Source organism: Microtus ochrogaster, unplaced genomic scaffold (assembly GCF_000317375.1).
Source record: "Microtus ochrogaster isolate Prairie Vole_2 unplaced genomic scaffold, MicOch1.0 UNK5, whole genome shotgun sequence".
Taxonomy (NCBI): Eukaryota; Metazoa; Chordata; class Mammalia; order Rodentia; family Cricetidae; genus Microtus; species Microtus ochrogaster.
In genome coordinates, this window is record NW_004949103.1 from 3281685 (window position 1) to 3302962 (window position 21278).

Below are 21278 nucleotides of genomic sequence, written 5' to 3' on the forward strand. Positions count from 1 at the left end.
GGGGGTAATGCAGACACGTGTATTTCATTGTGCTGTAAATGATTACAAGTGCAGGAAGGAGTTGGAATTGTGTTCCTTCCCCAGAGCATTCCCTCTAATGCTATGTACGAGGAAGGAATTTGTTCTGCTTATCTTTTTTTTAAGCCATTGGACAATTAACAATGAGAGTTAATGCCATTAATAGCTTGGAAATTTAATCGATTTGGAGAGACTCTTTTTCTGTATTTTGTGGCCTTGGGACATTGACAGTTTTTCTTGCTGCCACTTCTGACAGTCTATGCAAAGTGCTGGACAGTGCTAGGGCTGCAACCAGTGTCTCTGAGCTGGGTGCCTGTTAAGTTATCTGCGACCCCTCAGCAGACAGTTTCTCCAGGGAAGGAGGAGCTACGGGGGAAAGTATGAGTATTTAGGCCAACAAGATGCTAGGAAATTGTGCTGTGAAATTATTATTTCTTTGATACAAATTTGAATAACAATCTAAGGCCATTCCCCCAATGCAGGTAGGAAAACCAAATTCTTTTTTGAGTTTCTCTAGTTAGTAAGTAACTCACTAGGCAGCCATGAGAAAGAACAGACAATATGCCTAACTGCCATATTTTCTGAATTAAAGAATGAGTGAAAGATGCAGCCGCCCGACATGGTGTTTTTGAGCTTGCTATTCGCTCGTAACAGATCATTACAGGCTTGGCAGCTTGTCGTAGAGACGTCTTGTCTTAGGATCCTGGGGATAGGAGTCTGAGGGGTTCACCAGGCATGAGTCAAGCTTTGCAGCTTCCAGTGGCAGCCTCACTCAGCGCTCAGCCCTTCCTAGGTCTTCGGACCTGTCAATCTTTGCTTGTATTCTTCCCTTCCTCAGATCGCCTCCTCTGACCCTGACTCCTCCACCTCTCTCTTCCAAGTTGAAAGTCCTCCTTATTGATGTTTGGATGTTAGATCAGCAGCTGAGCAGTGACTCCATCTGCAGCCTCAGCTCCTTTGCCTTGTGACTTGGAGTCACGTACTCGGGACTGAAGAAAGACATGGTGGGGGAGCCATTCTTCCTTCTGCCCCACCAGGCTTCATTAAAGGTGTGAAGTCTGTTTTATCTACCTTGGAGTAGAGCACAGCTTTTCTTTCAGAAGTTGTGAGGTTCTGTCTGGCTCATTTAGCATTTAACCGTGCACACACCTCTTTAAGGCATCTTCTGCGACTCTTCCTGGAGCCAGCAGAGTTTTCCTTGCAGTTAAGTACTTGCTGAGACAATGAAGGAACGCAATACATGAGCTGTCCTTTAAAATGGGACTGATGGGGGCTGGAGTGATGGTTCAGGGTTAAGAGCCCTGACTGCTCTTCTAGAGAAATATCCTTTATTGAAGTGCCTTTAACTCAAGGTAGCATTTTGTTACAACTTTTCTGATATATATGTGTATATTTACATATACACATACACACACATATGAATGGCCAGATACCCATTTCTCTGTCTGTATGTGTATCTGTTTATCTTCTTGACACTTGCAGATGCATGTTGAGGCATTTCCAGATAAGATGGCATATCTAAGATTTGCTTTCAGTGCTCAAACACATATGGCAAGGAATAGAACTAGTGGAATTGGTGAATAGTGACAAAATTCAAGCAAACTGACACCAACCACAGTGTGTTCTCCATTTTCAAATGCTTGAGATTTTCTGCGATAGCTTCCTTAATATTTTTATATTGTCAGATCCCCATCAAATGACAGATGATATCTACCATTGCAAAGCATGGGTAGAGAAAGGGTCTCTACAAATGGCTGGTTTGGACCTCTGGAAGCCAGTTAGGCAGATGATCCAAGAGGCTTAAACGTGCTGTGGCTTCCACAATTTAAAGGAAGAGATCTTGACTTTGGTTCATGGGCTGAGGGAATGGGCCATTCATCATGATGGAGGTGTGGCCACAGGAGCAGCTCAAGGCTGGCAGCAAGAGTGTGAGGCTGCCTGCTCACATCTAGGAGGATCAGGAAGCAGAGACCAGGCAGGAAGCATGGTGGGGCTAAAGGCCCGAGTTTAGCATTCTACTTCTTCCAAGTAAGCCTTACCTCCTGTGGTTCCATAACCTCCCCAAGTGGTGCCTACCAACTGATGACCAAGTGAGCCTGTGGGGGACATTTTGCATTCAAATTACGAAAGAGTAGAAAGGTAGGAAAATGGGAAGAAAAGGAGGTGAAAGAAAGAGAAAAGGCCTCACCCACAAATACCTTAAAGCCTGTCAGTTTTAAGGAGCTTCTGGTTCTGTCATGTAACAGAGCCCATTTGACTTCTGTTCCTAAGGTTGGAGATTGCAACCCTGAATCAGGCAGATGCAGACCTGGAGGCTTGTCGGAACCAAATTAGTAAGGACATCATTGCCCTTCTGATGAAGAACCTGACCAGTGATGGCCACCTCTCTCCACAAACAGAGAGGAAGGTAACAGCTGCTTTCAAAGAGCAGTTTCTGCTTCTGGAGAAGGAAGTACAAGAGGAGTGTGAGCGGAAGATGTTGGCACTGACGGCAGAGTGTGACCTAGAAACAAGGAAGAAGACAGAAAGCCAGTACCAGAGGGAGATGGTGGCCATGGAGGAAGTAGAAGAGGTGTTGAAGCGAGTTAGCGAGAGGGTAAGGCAACCCTAAAGGCTTGATATTGCTCGTTACTCCTTAAGTTCTCATGAGTTTTCAGTGCTTCAGCCAACGCATTTGTCTGTCCGTCCGTCCGTCCGTCCGTCTGTCCGTCCGTCCATCCATCCACATATCAAAGTTACCTATTCATCTACCCATCTACCTATCTATCTACCTATCAGTCATCTATCCACTTATCCATACACCCATTCATTCATCCATCCAACCATCATCCTATCAATTTACATATTTATCCACATATCTACCCATTTATTCACCTATCTGCCCATCTACCTATTGATCCATTGACCCATCCATCTAACCATCAACATATCAATTTACCAATTCACTTATCCACCCACCTATCCACCCACCCATCTATCAATCTATTTATCAGTTCATTCACCTATCTATCCACCTCTTCATCCATAACCTACCACCCTTCCTACCTTTTTTACTTCTTTCCTCCCTTCCATCCATCCATGCATCTATCTGTTCATCCATCTGATCCATCCATGCATCTACCCATTCATCCACCCATCAATTCATAATACATATATATATATATATACACACACACATACATACATACATCTACCCATACCTCTACCTAACCTCCTAGCCATCCATGCTTTCATTCCCCAATCCATTTAGCTTTTCATTTACTCACCCATTTATTCATGCATTCATCCACCCATCCTCTCTTCTAGCCACCCATCTATTCATGCAACCATGCATCCACCCATTCACTCATCCATCCACACACTACTGTGTCTATGTAGTGATACACCACCCACCTGTCTATCCGTACACCCAACCACACACAGTCCTATCATCTACATCCATCCATCTATTTGCCCTTCCTTCCACCTGTCTGTTCATCTGTACTTCCACTCATTCACCCATCCATCCACATAGCCCCGTACCACGCATCTATCCACCCATGAACTTTTGCTAGGATTTATAGGTACCTTACTGTCTTTCTCCTTTAGGCTGGGGACTACAGATACCAAATTGAATCCAACCTCTTGCATTCAAGAAGCTCATGTTCTAATGAAAAATGCTCGTATTTGAAAAAATACGACACTGGTCAGCCATGTTATAATACAGTTCTATCCATGGTGCTGTAGTGGTCATGGGAAGAGTAGAAAGGCTTCATTAGCAGAGGGTTGGCTAGTTCATGGTTGGTTGTGATGTCAGAGTATGTATGTCCCTTTGGGACTGCCATTTGCTGAATGACAGCTCCATCCTGCACAGGTCTGGAGCCAGGCAAGCCTGGACTTAGAGTTGTTGTGTGACTTTTTCTGTGGAGACCTGAACAAATGTCTACTCCCGCCATGTACCGATGATAGACCGAAAAACTGATACCACCCCAGCCTAGCTTAATGAAGGAGTGAGTTTGCTGAAGTTGTTATGGGGGGCATGGGAGGCTCAAAAGCAGCTGCGACCCCATTAAAGCCCACAGCAGCATGAATGACAACTCACAAAAGCTGCATCCCTTGAGCTCCCTGCTCAACCTGCAGGCAATTCCCTGGGTCTCCCAGACAATTGTTATTGCTTACAGAGCCTTGGAGAGGAGCCTTCTGAGTTTCCTTTACTTTCTGAGCTTAGCTGCTCTTGTTTACTTCTTGAGCCTCTCTCCTCCCTCTAGGAGGGAGTGTTAATTTGGAAGACATTGTTACACAAATTATCCTGGCCTACATCAGGTGCCCTATATCCTAAGTCCTCTGAGCACCCCTCAGTGTGGATGAGAAAAGTAATGGAAGAGAAATGCCAGTTGCCAATCCGAGAGAAGCAATCTCCCAGGCACAGCTGAGCAAGTCTGAATTGTCTTCCCAACAAGAGAGGTATCCAGGCCATGTGACCTATACCTGCACAGGTCTGAATACCTGTGTCCTCTGAAGCCCAGCAGGCAGAGAAACTGCCTGACAGCTGCTTTCAGGCCCCACCTGCCAGGCAAACACAGCACATCCCCAGAAGAGAATAAAAGATCTCAGTTGGTGGCTCAGGGTCACTCGGTCTTCAGCACAGACAGGGCTGCAGTGAAGGACAGGCGGGCAGGGTTCACTGTGAACCACTTGTTCCCTTGCTCCACGAGACTGCCTTGCTTGCCTCAATGCTATCTTGTTTGGGGTGGGGCTTGTGGCCTGTAGATGCTATACTAGCTTCCTATGGCTGCTAGAACAAGGTGCCACATATCTGATGTCTAAAAACAAAAACAAACAAAAAAAATGAGCATTTGTTCTTCTGTGGTTCTGAAGTTCAGAAATACAATTCAGGATATATGCAGAGCCCAGATTCCTCTGAGGACTTTAAGGAGGGCCTTCCTGGTTTGACAATTTGCTGGTGGTTCCATGTGTTTCTGGGGTTGTAGCTAATTTACTTTAACCCTGCTCTATCCTCTCATGGCCTCTTCCTGGAACTCTGTCACCTCTTTCTGTCCTCTTTGAGGTCACTTGTCTTTTAATTTAGGGTCTTGGATGCAAATATGAGATGCTTAACTTGGTTCAACCTGCAAAGACCCTTACAGGTTCAGATTTACAGGTTCCTAAATTATGAGGCATGTATTTGGGGGTAGATGTTATTCAAGCTTCTCTGATGACACCCCCCCACACACACACACTTCTAATGCTCTGTCTATCTATGTGGTTCAGCCCATACTTCCTCAAGACACGCTCTTAGGGAGAGTATATTTAACTTGCTATGTAGTGATTCAACCACAAAATACCCTCATCAGAATTTGTTCTGATTTTTGGTTTTTGATTTTCCCTACAAAAATAGTACAAGGCAGCTTGGGGACTACAGAGTGAGTTTTATACTAGTTTTGTTACTTGGGGAAATGCAAAATAAAATAAAATAAATACAAATCAACAGCTTGCAGACAGAGCCCTAGAGACTAGGCCAGCCTGGGCTGTATTCGTGTAGCCCATGAATTCAGTATAGTCTTTGCGCTTCAAGTGAATTGCAGAAAATCCCAACCAAACCTGAAGATCCCACATGACCTGCGAAGTATGAGTTTTTCTTCTGGTTCTCCACAGAAACGTTTGCCCATTTTATTAGAAAAGCCAAAAACAAACAAAACAAAAAGCTCTGCAAAACCCACAGTGGAACAGAGAGCCATTTGCTTATCACTGATTGGCTACTTTGTGCATTCATTGAATGCCTGCTGTATGCCTCACCTGGAGACACGGTGGTGGCTCAGCTCCTCTGTACTAGACTCCGGCATACAGACCAGACACCTGCTGCACGTCTGTGTTTTATAGGATGTTTGCAGCCTGTGGAATTGCATATTTTGCTTGTTTTCACTTTGTATTGCTGCATTTAAAAATTTTAATTTAAATACTAGGGAAGAATGCAATGTGTTACAAAGCGCAAACTTCTAAGAGTTGGGAATTCTAGGCACACAGCAGAAGCCTCCTTTTTAAACTGCACCCTGTTCTGCTCAGTGAGGCAAGGGGTGAGAAGAGCCCATTTTTGACGGACAAAAACCAAATCATAGAGATAACCACTGGTCCAGGGGGCCTCAGGTGGCACCATGTTGATGCCCCTAGCCATTGGACTGCTCTGCCTCCTCCCCCTGCTATGTGGCCTCATTCCCATGCTGTTGGTGTCTGTAGTGCCTTCTGTGCTTCTCTGTCAAGGCTGTGGTCCTGCATTCACAGTGGAGAATGGAGGATGGACTCCATATCTGCCTATGTTTCTGTTTCTTTGTGAAGCCCAGCCCTTCATCCCTGGCTATAGCAACCTGCCTTCCCTAGGCCTCAGCCTCGCTCCGCTCTCACTCCTACCCTGCTAGCCTGCGGCCAGCGTACACCACTGCTTTGCATCACTGCTCACGTGTCTGGAAACAAGCGACCTCGTGTGAATCAAGCTGCTTCCCAAATAACCCCTGAGCTGCACAGCTCCTAGGACAAGCTCCCTTCCTGCGGTGCTTGCAGCTGCAGAACCTTCCAATGGGCAGTAGCCATCATCAGACAAAGTACTGAAAGAGAGTTAGAATAGAATATATTTCTCCCCCTAGAGTTAGTCTAATAAAAGAAATGTGAAACAAGAAATCATGTGTCTTTGCAGTAAAGATTAGGTACTTCTGAAATGACTGTGGAGATAAAATCTGTTTGTATTTAAATACCCAAGTGATTCCTTATGGCTTTCACAGCATGTGCCCTGCAGAGGAGAGGTACCAACTCCCTAGGAGCTTAGACTGGGGGGAGGCTTCCTTGATCTTGAGTTTTACCCTGCTCTTCCAGAAGGCTGGGCTCCTCTGGGTCCCCTTTCCTCCTTTTGGACAGTAGACATGGTGCTTTCTCATCCATTCGCCTCAGAAGGCTGTGTTAGTGTGAACTAAGTCAGTACATGCACGGTAGGGCCTGCAGCCCAATGAAGGAGGTTGGGCACTGGACTCTGAGGCACAGTTAGAGCAGGGGAGACACTCTGGTGACCTTTGCAAAGCCAGGTGGTGCTGGGACACCAGGTCACAGGAAGGAGATGGTCTGGTGGCCATTTGCACAGCCTGCAGACCACCCTGACAAGCTTTGACTCTGAAAGCCAAGGAGGATTCGTGTGCTTTCACCTCAAAGAAATGATTCATGTTGGAGGAGGTAGCGTGTGGACCTGCCTCAACATTATACAATGTATCCTCACACTGACACTTCACCGGCAGTCCATGATAGGTCACATTTCCTGTTTTTATGAGTTGGCTAAAAGCGCAGTATAAATTAGAAGGTAAACAGGGGCTTCCATCAGTGTTTGGTCCTGTCAGCCCTGCATGGGTGTTGTTGTGGTTTCCCTCTGTGTTATCTGCTTTTCTGTTGAAGTTTGTTTTGGCTGACGGTTTCAGAGGGATACAGTCCATCATAGCAGGGCAGGCAACCCGAGAGTGAGGGTGGGGTGGCAGAGAGGAGGCAGAGCAATCACACTTCATCCACACACAGGAAGCGCAGAGGAAGAACAGGAAGTGGGGCCAGGCTCTAGACCCTAAAAGCCTCACCCTAGTGACGAACTTCCTCCAGCAAGGTTCCACCTCCTAAAAGTTCCATGACCTTTCCAGACAGCACCACCAGATGGGAACCAAGTCAGCCTTTGGGGGGCAGGATGTTGTGGGGAGGGGTGGGCATTTTGTATTCAGACCCCAGAACTCTTCTGCTGCTATGATAAAGTGCTCTGGCAAAGTTGCTTAGGGGAAAGGGTTTATCTTAGCTCACATTCCAGGTTATTTATAGTTCAACAAGACTGGGAAATCGAGGCAGCAGACGCTTGAAGCAGCTTGTCATATCATGTCCAGTCAAGAGCAGAGAGAAACGAGTACCCACATGCTAGTGCTCAGCTCTCTCTGTCTCTCTGTCTCTGTCTCTCTCTGTCTCTCTGTCTCTGTCTCATTCCCTCTCTGTGCTTTTGCATAGTTCAAGATCCAAGCCTAGGGAATGGTGCTGCCCACTCTTAGCATGGATAGTTCCACATTAATTAATGTAATCAAGACATGTCCCCATAGGCATGCCTACACACCATCCTGGTCCTGGCATTTCCTCACTGAGACTCTTCCCTTGTGATTCTAGATGGTATCAAGTTGAGGGTCATGGTTTAATATCACCTTTAAGGAAACCTCAGACATAAACCACATGAAATGTTTACATCTGAAGGTGGGAAAACCGAGGCCCAGGAAATCAGAGTCTCATAGCTCTGCTCCCTAAGGCCACTTGAAGTCCTGACCTGCCTTTTCCTCCTCCACACCTGATATAAATGGCACCCCGAATAGTGAGTGATAGAACCCTGGAAGTGCTACAGATACCCACAAAATGAGTGTGTGGTGTAAAACAGCAAGGGTGCTCCCTCTCCTGTCTCTAGGCATCTCCAGCTATTTGAGGACCTGTATTCTGCCTGGGTCCAGGGAAGCTTCCTAATTCCTTATTAAGCTTCTGAAAGAGAGATTTTTTTCTGTGTAGGAACTTGACACTGCTTCACTGATGGACGTGTTTTTATGAAACAGTTTTCCAGTCTGCCAGTCTTGGTGAGTGGAGTTCAAGAAGCATAACTGAGGAAATCATAATTTTACATTTTGGATGGTGTATAGTGAACTGATACAGGAGCAGCCCGGGGGCAGCTCAAAGACAGCCTGCCATTGGCTGAAGCAGCTTGCTGACCACACCTCCTCTTGGTGAAAAGCCTTCTTTCTTCCTTCCTTCCTTCCTTCTTTCTTTCTTTCTTTCTTTCTTTTTTCTTTCTTTCTTTCTGATTGATTTTTAATGAGCTCTACACTTTTTTCTGCTCCCCTCCCTGCCTCTCCCGTCCCTCTTCCAACCCTCCCCCAAGGTCCCCGTGCTCCCAATTTACTCAGGAGATTTTGTCTTTTTCTACTTCTCATGTAGATTAGATCTACGTATGTCTCTCTTAGGTCTTAGGGTCCTCATTGTTGTCTAAGTTTTCTGGGATTGTGGTTTATAGGCTGGTTTTCTTTGTTTTATGTTTAAAAACCACCTATGAGTGAGTACATGTGATAATTGTCTTTGATTGTGATAATTGAGTGAGGTCTGGGTTACCTCACTCAAAATAATGTTTTCTAGCTTTATCCATTTTCTTGCAAAATTCAAGATTTTTTTCTGCTGTGTAGTACTCCATTGTGTAAATGTACCAAATTTTCCTTATCCATTCTTTGGTCGAGGGGGCATTTAGGTTGTTTCCAGGTTCTGGCTATGACAAACAAAGCTGCTATGAACATAGTTGAGCACATGTCCTTGTGGCATGATTGAGCATCCTTTGGATATATACCCAACAGTGGTATTACTGGATCTTGAGGAAGGTTGTTTCCTAATTTTCTGAGAAATTGCCACACTGACATCCAAAGTGGTTGTACCAGCTTGCATTCCCGCCAGCAATGCAGAAGTGCTCCCTTTGCTTTTAACTACTTAGCCCTTGACTGTATATGAAAAGCCTTTCATTGGAAAAGTTCAGTAGGGATAGTTCACATTTACTGGCAGCATCTAAAATAGAAAAGCGTATATTAAAAATGTGCGTTTCTCCAAGTGTGGTAGCTCATGCCTATAATTCTAGCGTTTGGGAGATAGAGGCAGGGGAGCCAGGAGTTCAGAGTTACTCAGCCATCTGGTAAGTTCACAGCCAGCCCAGCCTATGTAAGACCCTCTATCTCTAAACAAAACAAGGACCTAGAGAAATAGCTCAGTAGTTAAGAGCACAGCCTGCTCTTCTAGAGGACCTGGGTTCTATCCCCAGCACCCACATGGCAGCTCACAACCAGGGTGTATGATTGTCTCTTCTGATCTTCTAGGTGCTGGGTATGCATGTGGGGGGGACCAGGCCCACATGTACTGCACATCCATACATGCAGGCAAAACACTCGTGACATAGAAAATAACTCTGTATTAAAACTTTAAAACAATAGAAGCAAAATAGCAAGAACTCTGGTGGGTTTAGCCTTTCTCTGAAGGAGTGGGCATGCTCAATTGTCCCTGCCTTTCTGCTGCTGTAGTGTTCTGTCTTCTCTCTGTGGTTTCAGAACCCACACCTTAAAGATTTGCTTATGGGGAACTTAGAATAAGGGCCTGGATATTTCTGAGCCCACGGCTCTGACCCTGCGGATGAGAAGATGTCCATTTTGGTGGCTGTGTACTGAGCCACTTGCCTTCAGGCACTTAAAACAGCAGGTTCTCCCAGCTCCCATGACTAAAGTCCTGGTAGAGTCAGCTGGGTCCTGTGGTCAAGACACCTGAAGCTTGCACCGAGGTCTCCTTTGGACCCCAGGCTCCTGGGCCAAGCTCTTCTTGCTGTGGACAGAATTCACTGTAGTGTGTGTAGGACTGACTCCCAGCTTCTGGAAGTTTTCCTTGATTATGGATACTCCACAGTTACGGTTGGGTTCATTCGTGGCCAACAGGAGAGGAGAGGCTGTTTCTCTTTTCAATGAGCACTCCCCCCTTAAGGGCTCTCATGTGATGTCGTCATATCCACCCATGATGGAGCCTTCCCTCAACCCCAACTTACACATAGGCAATAAAAGAGGGACCTAATTACATCAAGACACTGGGGTGGGGTAAGGGGATCAGTGGGTAAAGAGCCTTCTATACAAATGTAGGGCCCAAGTTTGGATTCCTAGCACCCATGGTCACACATCTGTAACCCCCACCTCTGGAGGACAGAGACAGTTCCCTGGGGCTCACTGGTGAGCCAGACTCGCCTAAACAAGGAGCTCCAGGTTCATTGAGAGACCTTGTCTCAAAAAAGTAAGGGGGAGAGTAACTGAGGAAGGCACTTTTTGACCCCTGAACTATACACACACACACACACACACACACACACACACGCACGCACGCACACACACACACACACACACAAACACGGGTGGTAATCTCAGAAGTGGTCACCCACTGTGTCCCAGTTTACACCCTCACACATGGAACTGTCACCTGGCATACACACTGGGGTCCTATGATCTCACCTACCCTTGGCGGCAAAGAGCTCCTTCCTCTGGGTGGGAGTCCTATGGGGTGATGTCAGCCCAGGAAGCCAAGTGCCATGGCTCAGCAACTCAACAGCTCTTTTCCTTTTCACCGAGGAGCTGAGGTCAGGCCTGATTGCTGGCATTTTTCTCCTCATTGACGATGGGAGTCATCTTATGTGTCTCACTGTGTGATAAGTTGACACTTCGGAGATTTCCATTTCTTGCAGACACTTTTTAAGCAATCTGATTTGCAAATTGGCACATGCCCACCCACTGTGAACTTTCTGCTTTGCAGCTGTTCTGGCAGAAAATTCAGATAACAGTGAAGGATGGGTTGGGACAGCACCTTCCCAGGACTCAGCAGCCTCTACACTGCCAGCTTGGGGCTATTTGTGTGTTTGTGTGTGTGTGTGTGTGTGCGTGCGTGTGCGCGCGTGTGTGTGTACATGCGTGTGTACTATGTGTATATTCCTGGGTACAAGGTGTTCATGCATGAGTGCAGTTGTGTGGCTGTGTGAGTATCATGTATACACATACACTTGTCTGCCTTTGGATGTACTGTGTATGCATGCATGCATGTACACAGTGAAAATGTGTATATCTCCTATGTACATATGCTCCTATATACATTACACATGGTTCTTATGTGGTTACATGTGCACATGCCCTGTGCCTGTGCATGACATGTGCATGCAATACAATGTGTGCGTGCATTGTTTGTTTCTCAGTATGCTGGTGTGTCCATTGTTTGTGTGTATTATCTGTGTGCATATGTGCATGTTCACATACATTTGTCTCTCACAGATTCTTCTTCTCTCCACAGTCTGCTGCAGAGTGCAGCAACCTTCTGCGGACCCTCCATGGCCTGGAGCAGGAGGACATGCACAAGTCCCTCGCCCTGCACCAAGCAGAGGATTTTGCCCAAGCACACAGGCAGCTGGTTGTTTTCCAGAGAAACGAATTACACAGCATTGTCTATACCCAGATACAGAGTGCTGTGGCCAAAGGGGAACTGAGGCCTGAGGTAGCTAAAATGCTGCTGCAAGACTATTCTAAAACACAGGTAATGTCTGCACTCAAGCTTGCCCCATAGAGAGCGTTTGCTCAACCCTTGGTGACTTTCTCTCCTAGAGCTGAGTCCTTCTGTGCAGGGCACTGGAGAACTTTCTATTCCTTCGTCCTCCTGATAAAGGAGTGAGTTTCAGGCACACAGGTGGCTCATAGTGCAAGCCACAGGCTCACATTTACGTGTCCTGGATTCTGGCTCTACCTCTATCAGCTGTGGGTCCTGATGCAGTGATAAGCTGATCCTTGGCAGATCACTTTAAGCTTTACATAATGTGTCACATACATGCACACACAGAGAACACCAACACCACTAGATAGTAGATAATGCACGCACAGATACATGTATGGACCAGTTGATAGAGATATAGGATATAGGGTCTGTGTCTAGATGGGCCCATAAACACGAGTGTAAAGATTGTCCGTGTAGCCTGAATCAGTTCCTAGTTGGTAGTGAAGGTAGTTTTTTGAGCAGGTGATTTGCCCACTTTGAAATGATGGAGAACAACAGAGGAACAGCCAGGAGGCCGTCTGTGGGGCAGCAGGGGAGAAGTCATCACTTCAAGTCTATTAGGAAGCACACTTAGAAGACTGCCGAAGAGCACATACCACCTCTCCATGTGGAACCAGTTTTCCACACTAACATGCTGTGGCTGTCCATGCAGATATCTGGACCCCAGAACATCACAGATATCACAGATCTTGAGTTTATTTCACTCCCATGATGCACAGCACTGATGCTTAGTAGCAGCATCAGGAAAGAACACGTGTCATTGTAAAAAGAAAAAAGTTTCCCCCTCTCCATCCATTAGCATTAATACTGTGTTTACACTGCATCGTTCAGGTGTTGGAGCTGCTGTGAACTTCCTGATGACTCACAGCTTTATGGAAACCATAAAGCCTGGCTTGAGAGCTTTGGAACCCAGAAGGCCCAGGGGAAGGCCAGCTTTGCTTCACACTCCTGACCATGCAGTGTCTCCCTAGACAGTGCCGATCCTCATATGTTGGAACATGGACAGGCCACAGCTTAGGTCGAAGGGGGACTGTCCAGGCACTACAAGTCTCAATGGGTAGCTTGTATGAAGCCATTGTGTTTACAAAGAGAAGTAGTACTGACTGATGGGATGGCCACTGGTGCAGCTACTCTAAACGGACTGCTATTGTCACTGGAATGCTGGTGACAGCTAGGTTTGGAGGACAACTCCTCCTCCCACCATAGAGTCTGGAACCCAGACCCAGATTGCTGACTTCAGAACTGCTGCCTAGGTACTTGCAGCCACAGGATGTTTCTAGTCTGTGCCCGGCCATTTCCAGCAGTGTGGTGTGGACTTGATTTCCTTATCTGTAAACTGGGAATAATAATTCTCTCCTCCAGTTAAAGTGGGGAGGCTCAGAGCACTCTTACCCAGAGATATCCCAGAGGATGCAGACTTGAGACAGCAATTGTTACTGTGACTCCCCACTGCTGCCCTTTGCACCTGCCCTGTCTGTCCCCTCTCCTCAGCCACCATGGGGCTGGCTAAGTGACTGATTCACCCCAGAATGTCAACATGTCTCCCCAGGTGCGAGACTGTGGGACGTCCCCAGCTGGACTGTGCTTCATGGGCACAGGGTGAACAATGTCATAGGTAACACATGTGTCCTGTTTGGTGGTGCAGGTATGTTGCTGAGGGGGGATGTGGCATATATCTGGTCACCAGGGCACTTCTCTGAGCCCTCATATTTGCACCCCACTTCCTCATAGCCTTTATACAGCAGGGAGGTTCAAGGAATTCACCACAATGCCAGTCTGCACTGTCTTGCAAAAGGAAAGGTCATTATTTTAAATGTTCTCAAAGACTTCCCAGCATTCTAAGGAGGCATACATCTCATTGTGTCAAACAGGAGAGTGTAGAAGAGCTGATGGACTTCTTCCAGGCCACCAAGAGATACCATCTCAGCAAGAGATTTGGCCATAGGGAGTACCTGGTCCAGAGCCTGCAGGCTGTGGAGACCCGCGTGCAAGGGCTGCTGAGCACAGCGGCTGCTCAGCTGACGAGCCTCATCCATAAGCATGAGAGGTAAGAGCGTGTAGCCTTATGGGAGTGGGAGTGGGGGGATGGGACAGAGACGCTGCTCCAGCCTTCCCGCCCAACAGCAGAATGAGGCTGACACTCCCAAGACCAGGCCTGGCTGTCCACTTTGCTATGCCTGAATGCTGTTGCCTGGCTTGTTTAGGGGATTCCTTTGTGGTAAAATTCCCTCACAGTAGACACTTGAAAAGCACATGTGGTCGTCAAGGCCATTGTATGATTACCGCACCCCCTGCATCGTGTACCTACACTCAACCTCTGCCAGCTCTGACTCCTGGCTTTATGCTCCTGTCTCAGACTGTTTGGAGGAGCAACTTCTGAGTCTGAGCCACATTTTCTGGATAAACGCGTGAAGAAGGCCGACGTTGACTGCGATGGGTCAGCTCACTTCTCTTCAGGCTTCCCCACCTGCAGGAATAACATTGACTCTTGCCTTTGAGTGTGATAGACCTGGAGGCTTGGCTTCTGGCAGGGTTAGCATTGGCCCTCGCCACTGGGTGTAATAGGCATGGAGGCTTGGCTTGGGCTCACGCAGTTTTTCTCAGCAACACTGGGGACCACTGTGAGGGGTGTCAGGTGAGCGGGTCAGACAGGGCTCTCAGAAGCTCCACGCATTGCCTCTTGTCACAGTTTCTGCCCAGCTGTGCAGCGAGGCAGCCTCCTTGTAAACAGTGAGATGTGCTGTTGAGGTCTGAACAACAGGGGCATGTTTGTGAGCTTGGCCCTACTCCTGACCATGTATGATTTTTGTGAATTGGTTCTACACCTCAGGTCATATTCTGGGTACTTTTGCAGCTTCCTGCTGTGGTTAATAGAGATTCAGTATGATGCGGATTATGTAGGCACTGCCTGTCTTAAGATGGTAATGGATTCATCACCGCAGCCTGCTTGGCATTCCTAATTCATTTTCACTGAAGTGAAAGGAGGAAACGGCAGCTGCATGGCTGCCCTGAGCAGTTTCCAGAGAAGGCCGTCTTACTTCTTGTTTTGAACTTTGTTTTGAATGGTGGGCACAGACTTATATATCCATCCATTCTTCCCTCCCTTCCTCTCTCCCCTCTCCCTCCTTCCCTCTCTCCCTCTGTCCCTCCCTCCCTTTCTCTCTCTCCACCCATCTCCCTCCCTCTCCCTCCATCCCTCCCCCCTCTGTGTTCTTGTCTATGTATACACATGTGGAGGCCAGGCGTTGACACTCAGTGTTTAACTCTCTGGCTTTCCACCTTTCTAATTAAGACAGGATAGGATTTGGCCGGGCGGTGGTGGCGCACGCCTTTAATCCCAGCACTCAGGAAGCAGAGGCAGGCGGATCTCTGTGAGTTCGAGAGCAGCCTGGTCTACTAGAGCTAGTTCCAGGACAGGCTCCAAAACCACAGAGAAACCCTGTCTCGAAAAACAAAAAAAAAAAAAAAAAAAAAGACAGGATTTCTTCACTGAATCTGGAGCGCAGAGATTGACTGTCCTGGGTGAACCCCAAGCTCCTGGGATCTGCCAGTCCCTACCTCCCTCATCACTATCACCCTCCACCCCTTCTCCTGCCTGGAGTAGCCGATGCATGCCACTGTGCCCAGCTTTTTACATTGACACCGAGATCTGAGTTTAAGTCCTGGTATTTCCACAGCAATCATTTTTGCCATGTAACTGTTTCCCAGCCAGACTTCATCTCCACAGCACCCCTTTCCTTTCCGTCCTGCCGCGTTCCACCAGGATTGTCTGGTCTGTGTTGAGCTGGGGATACAGCCGAGGGATGCAGACAAGCTGGGGACAGTGATAGCAGGAGAAGCACACACTCGTCACAGCTCTAGGACAAATAGAAACACCAGGGCAGACCTTAGGAGAGCTAGTGCAGGGATTGGCTCACGTGGTCACGGAGGCTGGGAAGGCCCTCCACCGGTTCAAATGGTTGAAAGTCAGTTCCAGTTAGAAGGGCACAGGACCCAGGTGCTGGCATGTGAATCCCAGTCTGAGGGCAGAGATGGTCTGGCTGACACATGCTAAACTGTGAGGCTCAAAACCGGGGGTAGGGGGTCTATCCTTTGTACTGTAAGTTTTCCCTGCTTGGAACCTCACAAGTTAGATGATACCCACATTTTGGTGCTGTCTCTCTTTTGTTTCTGCCACAGAATACCACAGGCAGGACACAATGCCAGTTTGTTTGATGAATGGTCTGTCTGGAGCCTGGAAAGGCTGAGACTGCATCTGCCGAGGGCCTCTGGTTGTGTCACATCGTGCATAAGGCACTGTGTGGTGACAGTGCTTAAGAGAGAAGGGGACAAGGGGATGAGACTCCCAGTTAGCCTACTCCTGTGGTGATAGCGCTGATCCTCTCTCTCTTTTTTGTTGTTTTTTTTTTGAGACAGGTTTCTCTGTAGCTTTGGAGGTGCTGATCATCACTTTAAATTAAAATTTAACTTGGTATAATAAAGTAATGGGTGTTGTATGAAATTTTTATGAATGTATTTTTTTGTTCTCACACATACACACACACAATATACTCATGCACGCGCATACACACACACACACACACACACACACACACACACACACCTTCCCTATCCCTTCTCTTCCCCTCTTGCTGGCCTCCTCCTTTCTCACAAATTATCCCCCTTTTCTGACTTAGCTCATTGGTTACAACTCAGGCACTTTGAAGGGAACATTCAGACCACAGCATGCGTCCCTCGTTCATATGCTAGTATCATCTGAATGTCATCCAGATGTCCCCAGAAGTCTCCACAGCCTCTCTTTGGCTTTTCCTCCTCTTGACTCTGGATTCTTGGTTCCCCCCTCCACAATTTTTGGGAAGCACTCTTCGTACCCAGTGGTATTGGCAGACATATTTTTCTTCGCAAACCTCTGCCTGTTTCTGACCCATCCGATCTCTGGGCTGAGCTTCTCTTTCCCTCTCCACATACCCTGACCTCACTCTGCTTGTGTGGTGCTTATGTCTCACTGGTAACTTCTCCTGGAGGTTTTCCGCTTCAGAATGGCCTAATAAGAACTACACACCCAGCCATGCAGCATCAGTCCAGCCTGCAGAGGGAGGGAACCTTCATTTCCTGACTTTCCGTCTTCTCCACGTAGGGCTGGGTACTTGGACGAAGATCAGATGGAAATGCTGTTGGAGCGTGCTCAGACAGAAACTTTTTCTATAAAGCAGAAGCTGGACAATGACTTAAAGCAAGAAAAGAAAAGGCTTCATCAAAAATTAATAACTAAGAGAAGGCGAGAACTTCTGCAAAAGGTATGTGAGGTATTGTGCTCTTTTCTGCAGAACCCTTCCCACGGGGTAACAGGCATTGACGTCAGCACAGGGTGGTCAGAGCTGGTGACATGAGGTGCTGTCTGTGGTTGATTAGTAGTGACTTCTAAGAATGCTATATGAAGGGGGATTCTGTGTTTCTATGCCATCTTAGCACAGCAGTTTGTGGTGGACTAGTAATGTCTGCAGTGGAAGCTGACCTTTGTGTTTAATTAATCATACGGTGTGTTAGATAAGACAGCATTTTTAATCCTTATGAGTTGCAAAAGTGACAGTCACTTTTGCCCTGGGGAAGGCTTTCCAGAGCATGTACAGCAGAGATGGGACCTGAGGACAATGAGGCATTTGAGGCAGGCAGTGGTGCAGCACTGTGTGCCAGGTTTCAGTGCTAAGACCAGAGCGTATGACTGCATTTAGCAAGCTTAGAGAGCAGAATGGGGCTGCAGGGGGTGAGACCAAGGCTGGAGGAGAGCTGGCCAGAAGTAGGGTCAAGTCAGGGCGGCATGGTTTGCTAGCCTGAGGGCTGATCCTCTAGTTCAGACAGAGGAGAAGGTTAAAAAACCTTTAGAAAGAGACAGTGGCGCTGAGTTTGTGGTTTAGGAAGCTTGTTGGAAGAGCTTGGGAAGACAGAATCATAGAAGGCTCCAGTAGATGGCCGGATGAAAACTTGCCACCACCTGAATTGACATAGTACCCTGACCTTTGTGAGAAGTTAGAATAGATTTGGGAGTCATATGGGACCCCAGGGACCGCAAGGAGACATGAGGTAACTGTCAGCCCAGCTGAATGCAGAAGCGAGAAGGAGGGGGGAGGACCAGGAGGGGGCTTTCAGCTAAATCACTAGGCAGTAGGTGTTTTTTCATTCTTTGATAATCTCATACATGAATTCTATGCATTTTGATCTCCACCCCTTGCTTTTCCCTCCAGTCCCCTGCCAGATCTCTTCCCCGACATTCCTCTTTCAACTTCATGTCCTCTTCTTATATTGTTGTTTTTTTTTAAAAATGTGTGTATGGTCATTTTGTCTGAATGTATGTGTGTACATATCTACTGGCTGTCCAGAGGCCAGAAAAAGGTTATCAGAGTCCCTGGAAGTGGGATTAAAGATGCTTGTGAGCCACCATGTTGGTGTTGGGAATTGAACCCAGGTCCTCTAGAAGAGCAGCCAATGCTCTTAACCACTGAGCCATCTCTCTGGCCCCTCTCTATAATAGATATTTTAATATATAGCCTACCAAGTCTAATTAATGTAGCCCATATCACATAAAAGTAAGGCTGATCACTGGAGCATGGGCAACACACCAGGGGCCACGTCTCTAAATAAAACTGACTCTCTCCTGCAGCTGTTGGCTGCTTGTAGCGCCTTAGGCAGGAGGGGGACATTGTGAACCCTTCCCTTCTCATGCCAGAATGCTCACTGGTTTGATTTAGTGAAGGTCTTGTGCATGTCACCACAGTTGGTGAGAGTTCATCCTTGTCATGTCTGGGTAGCACTCTCTTACGGCAGTGCTCCAAGTCCTCCAGCTCCTCCAGTCTCTCTGCCCTTTGTCCTCAGTGTCCCCTGAGCCCCTGGGGGAGGAGGTGTTACGTACATATCCCATCTGAGGATGAGCACGATGCAGTCCCTTGTTCTCTTCACTTTGAGCAGTTATGAGTCCCTGCATTAACCACCATCGGCTGCAAGTAGAAGCTTCTCTGGCCAAGGCGGAGAGTGGCACTGATCAAAGCCTAGAAATTGCTTTTTATGATCAAGCTGTGTCTGGCAGAAAGCCTTGCTGCTGATTCCGATCACTAAAGAACATCCCACGACTAACCACCCCTTCCGGTTCCGAGGGACTAAAGTGGGCAAAGCCACATTTCCAAGGTGGTCTGACCCCATATGAGATGAATTCTGGAAGGAGGGCTAGACTTCAGACCTCACTACAGATTCTGGCAGCGTCCTGCAAGTGTTATTTCTAGCAGTTGCTTTTGATAAATATCGTGAGTGACTCACAAAGTAGTAGTAGCTCCATGAAGGCTATATGTTGTATCCCCAATGCCAAGGACATCACTTGATACATGCAGTCAATAATTTACAAAAAAAAAAAAGAATTAAAGGACTGAATGAGTGGCTACACTGGTCACAGCATGAACAGATGGAAGAACACAGCGCTTGTGTTCTTCAATAGAATGGAGACTGTGGCCCTGCCCGTATAGGTGATAGCATTGGCCTAGATCCCCAGCCCTCTTTTAACTTCTAATCTTTGCTTTGATACAGGATTCACTATGTTGCCCAGGCTAGCCTTGAGTTTACAATCTTCCTGCTTCAATCTCCCAGGCCTCGGGGGTGACAGGTCTATGCCACCAGAGCCTAGGGTTTGGTTGTGCGAAGGATAGTTTTCCAAATGTGAGCTTGTTGGGGATAAGGCTGTACATACCTTCTGCGTCCCTTAAGTGTCTAAAGAAAGCACTGTCCCTCATCACTCCTGACCCCGTGCCTTGCACCCATGGGCCCTGCCCATCCGATCGCCCTTTCTCACATTCCTGCCAGCACAAGGAGCAGCAGAAGGAGCAGGTGTCCCTTGGCGAGGCCTCCAGCACTGCAGAGGATGCAGTCCAGTACCTGGACCAGTGGAGGAGTGTGATGGCTGAGCAAACTGCTGCCCTGGAGGAGCTGCAGGAGCGTCTGGACCAGGCTGCCCTGGATGACCTCCGTGTCCTGACGGTGTCACTGTCAGAGAAAGCCACAGAGGACCTGAGGCGCCTGCAGAGTACAGCCATGACACAGGAGCTGCTGAAACGCAGTGCACCCTGGCTCTTCCTACAGCAGATCTTAGAGGAACACAGCCGGGAGTCTGCAGCCCGCACCACGCAGCTGGAGGCTGAGGAGAGAGAACATGGCCAGGAGCTGGTGCAAGCCGTGAGGCAGCGACTACAGCAGGATGCACCAGAGGCCAGCACTGAGGAGCAGGCAGAGCTGAGGCATTGGGAGCACTTGGTGTTCACGTGAGTGATGAAGACGGGTGCTCTCAGCATCCTTGTCCACCACACTGGGAAGGGAGTGGTCCATGCAGGAGGGAGAGGCAGGGTGGCTGAGCATGCGATGCCATCCTCAGACAAAGAACATCTGCAGTGTTTATTAGTCACACACACTGGGCCTACAAGTCACACACGATTATACATGACCTGCAGGGCCATCATGGGATAAGGCGTTGTAGGTCGGGAAGGTGGGCAACCTAGCTTCTGTGGGGGACAAAGACTTACGTGGATCATCCAGTGTGTTGTTAGAGAGTGAAGTGTGCCTGATCCCTCCCTAGGAAAGGTGGTATGAGTCGGGTGTGGTAGTCAGGACAGAAACTCTGAAGGCATAAGTCACAAACAATGCCACACCAGTTTGGAATTATGATTAATAGGGTGGTATTTATTTAAAGGGGAAAAAAGTTAAAGATAACCGTCCCAGGCAACAGCCCTCTGCACAATCAGGAAGAAGTCTAGTCGCCGGAACTGGAGCAGGAAGCAAAAGAGAGCGAGAAGGGAAGTAGTGGCTTTTTTAAAGGGAGAGAGACCACGCCCCAATGGGCTGGCATCTCAGTGGCTATTGGCTGGAGGAGCTGAAGGACCTCCCGCAACACCTCCCCCTTTTGTTTAAGTAAGAGAGTTCTAAACCTACTACGAAATTACATACAATAAGTACAAATATTCTATTCTAACTAGCTTAGGTCTTGTATAATAAATAACTTGGCTAAGTCATGAGAAAAAAGTAACTACATTTATATAGTCTTCAATCCCATCGAAGATCTGAGAAGGGAAATAATGTTACCTGGGTAATTAGGAAGTTCAGTA

The 21278-nt window shown here is 47.5% G+C and overlaps 1 protein-coding gene across 1 annotated transcript in view; it reads left to right on the forward strand.

The window, feature by feature from the left end:
* Window positions 1–21278, forward strand: part of Evc2 (EvC ciliary complex subunit 2) — an 87332-nt gene that overhangs the window by 27486 nt on the left and 38568 nt on the right. Inside the window, exons 8-12 of the mRNA XM_026788618.1 lie at window positions 2290–2614; window positions 11887–12126; window positions 14013–14188; window positions 17279–17438; window positions 19987–20441. Of these exons, the coding sequence (XP_026644419.1) occupies window positions 2290–2614; window positions 11887–12126; window positions 14013–14188; window positions 17279–17438; window positions 19987–20441 (1356 nt within the window). The remainder of the gene's footprint in view (window positions 1–2289; window positions 2615–11886; window positions 12127–14012; window positions 14189–17278; window positions 17439–19986; window positions 20442–21278) is intronic.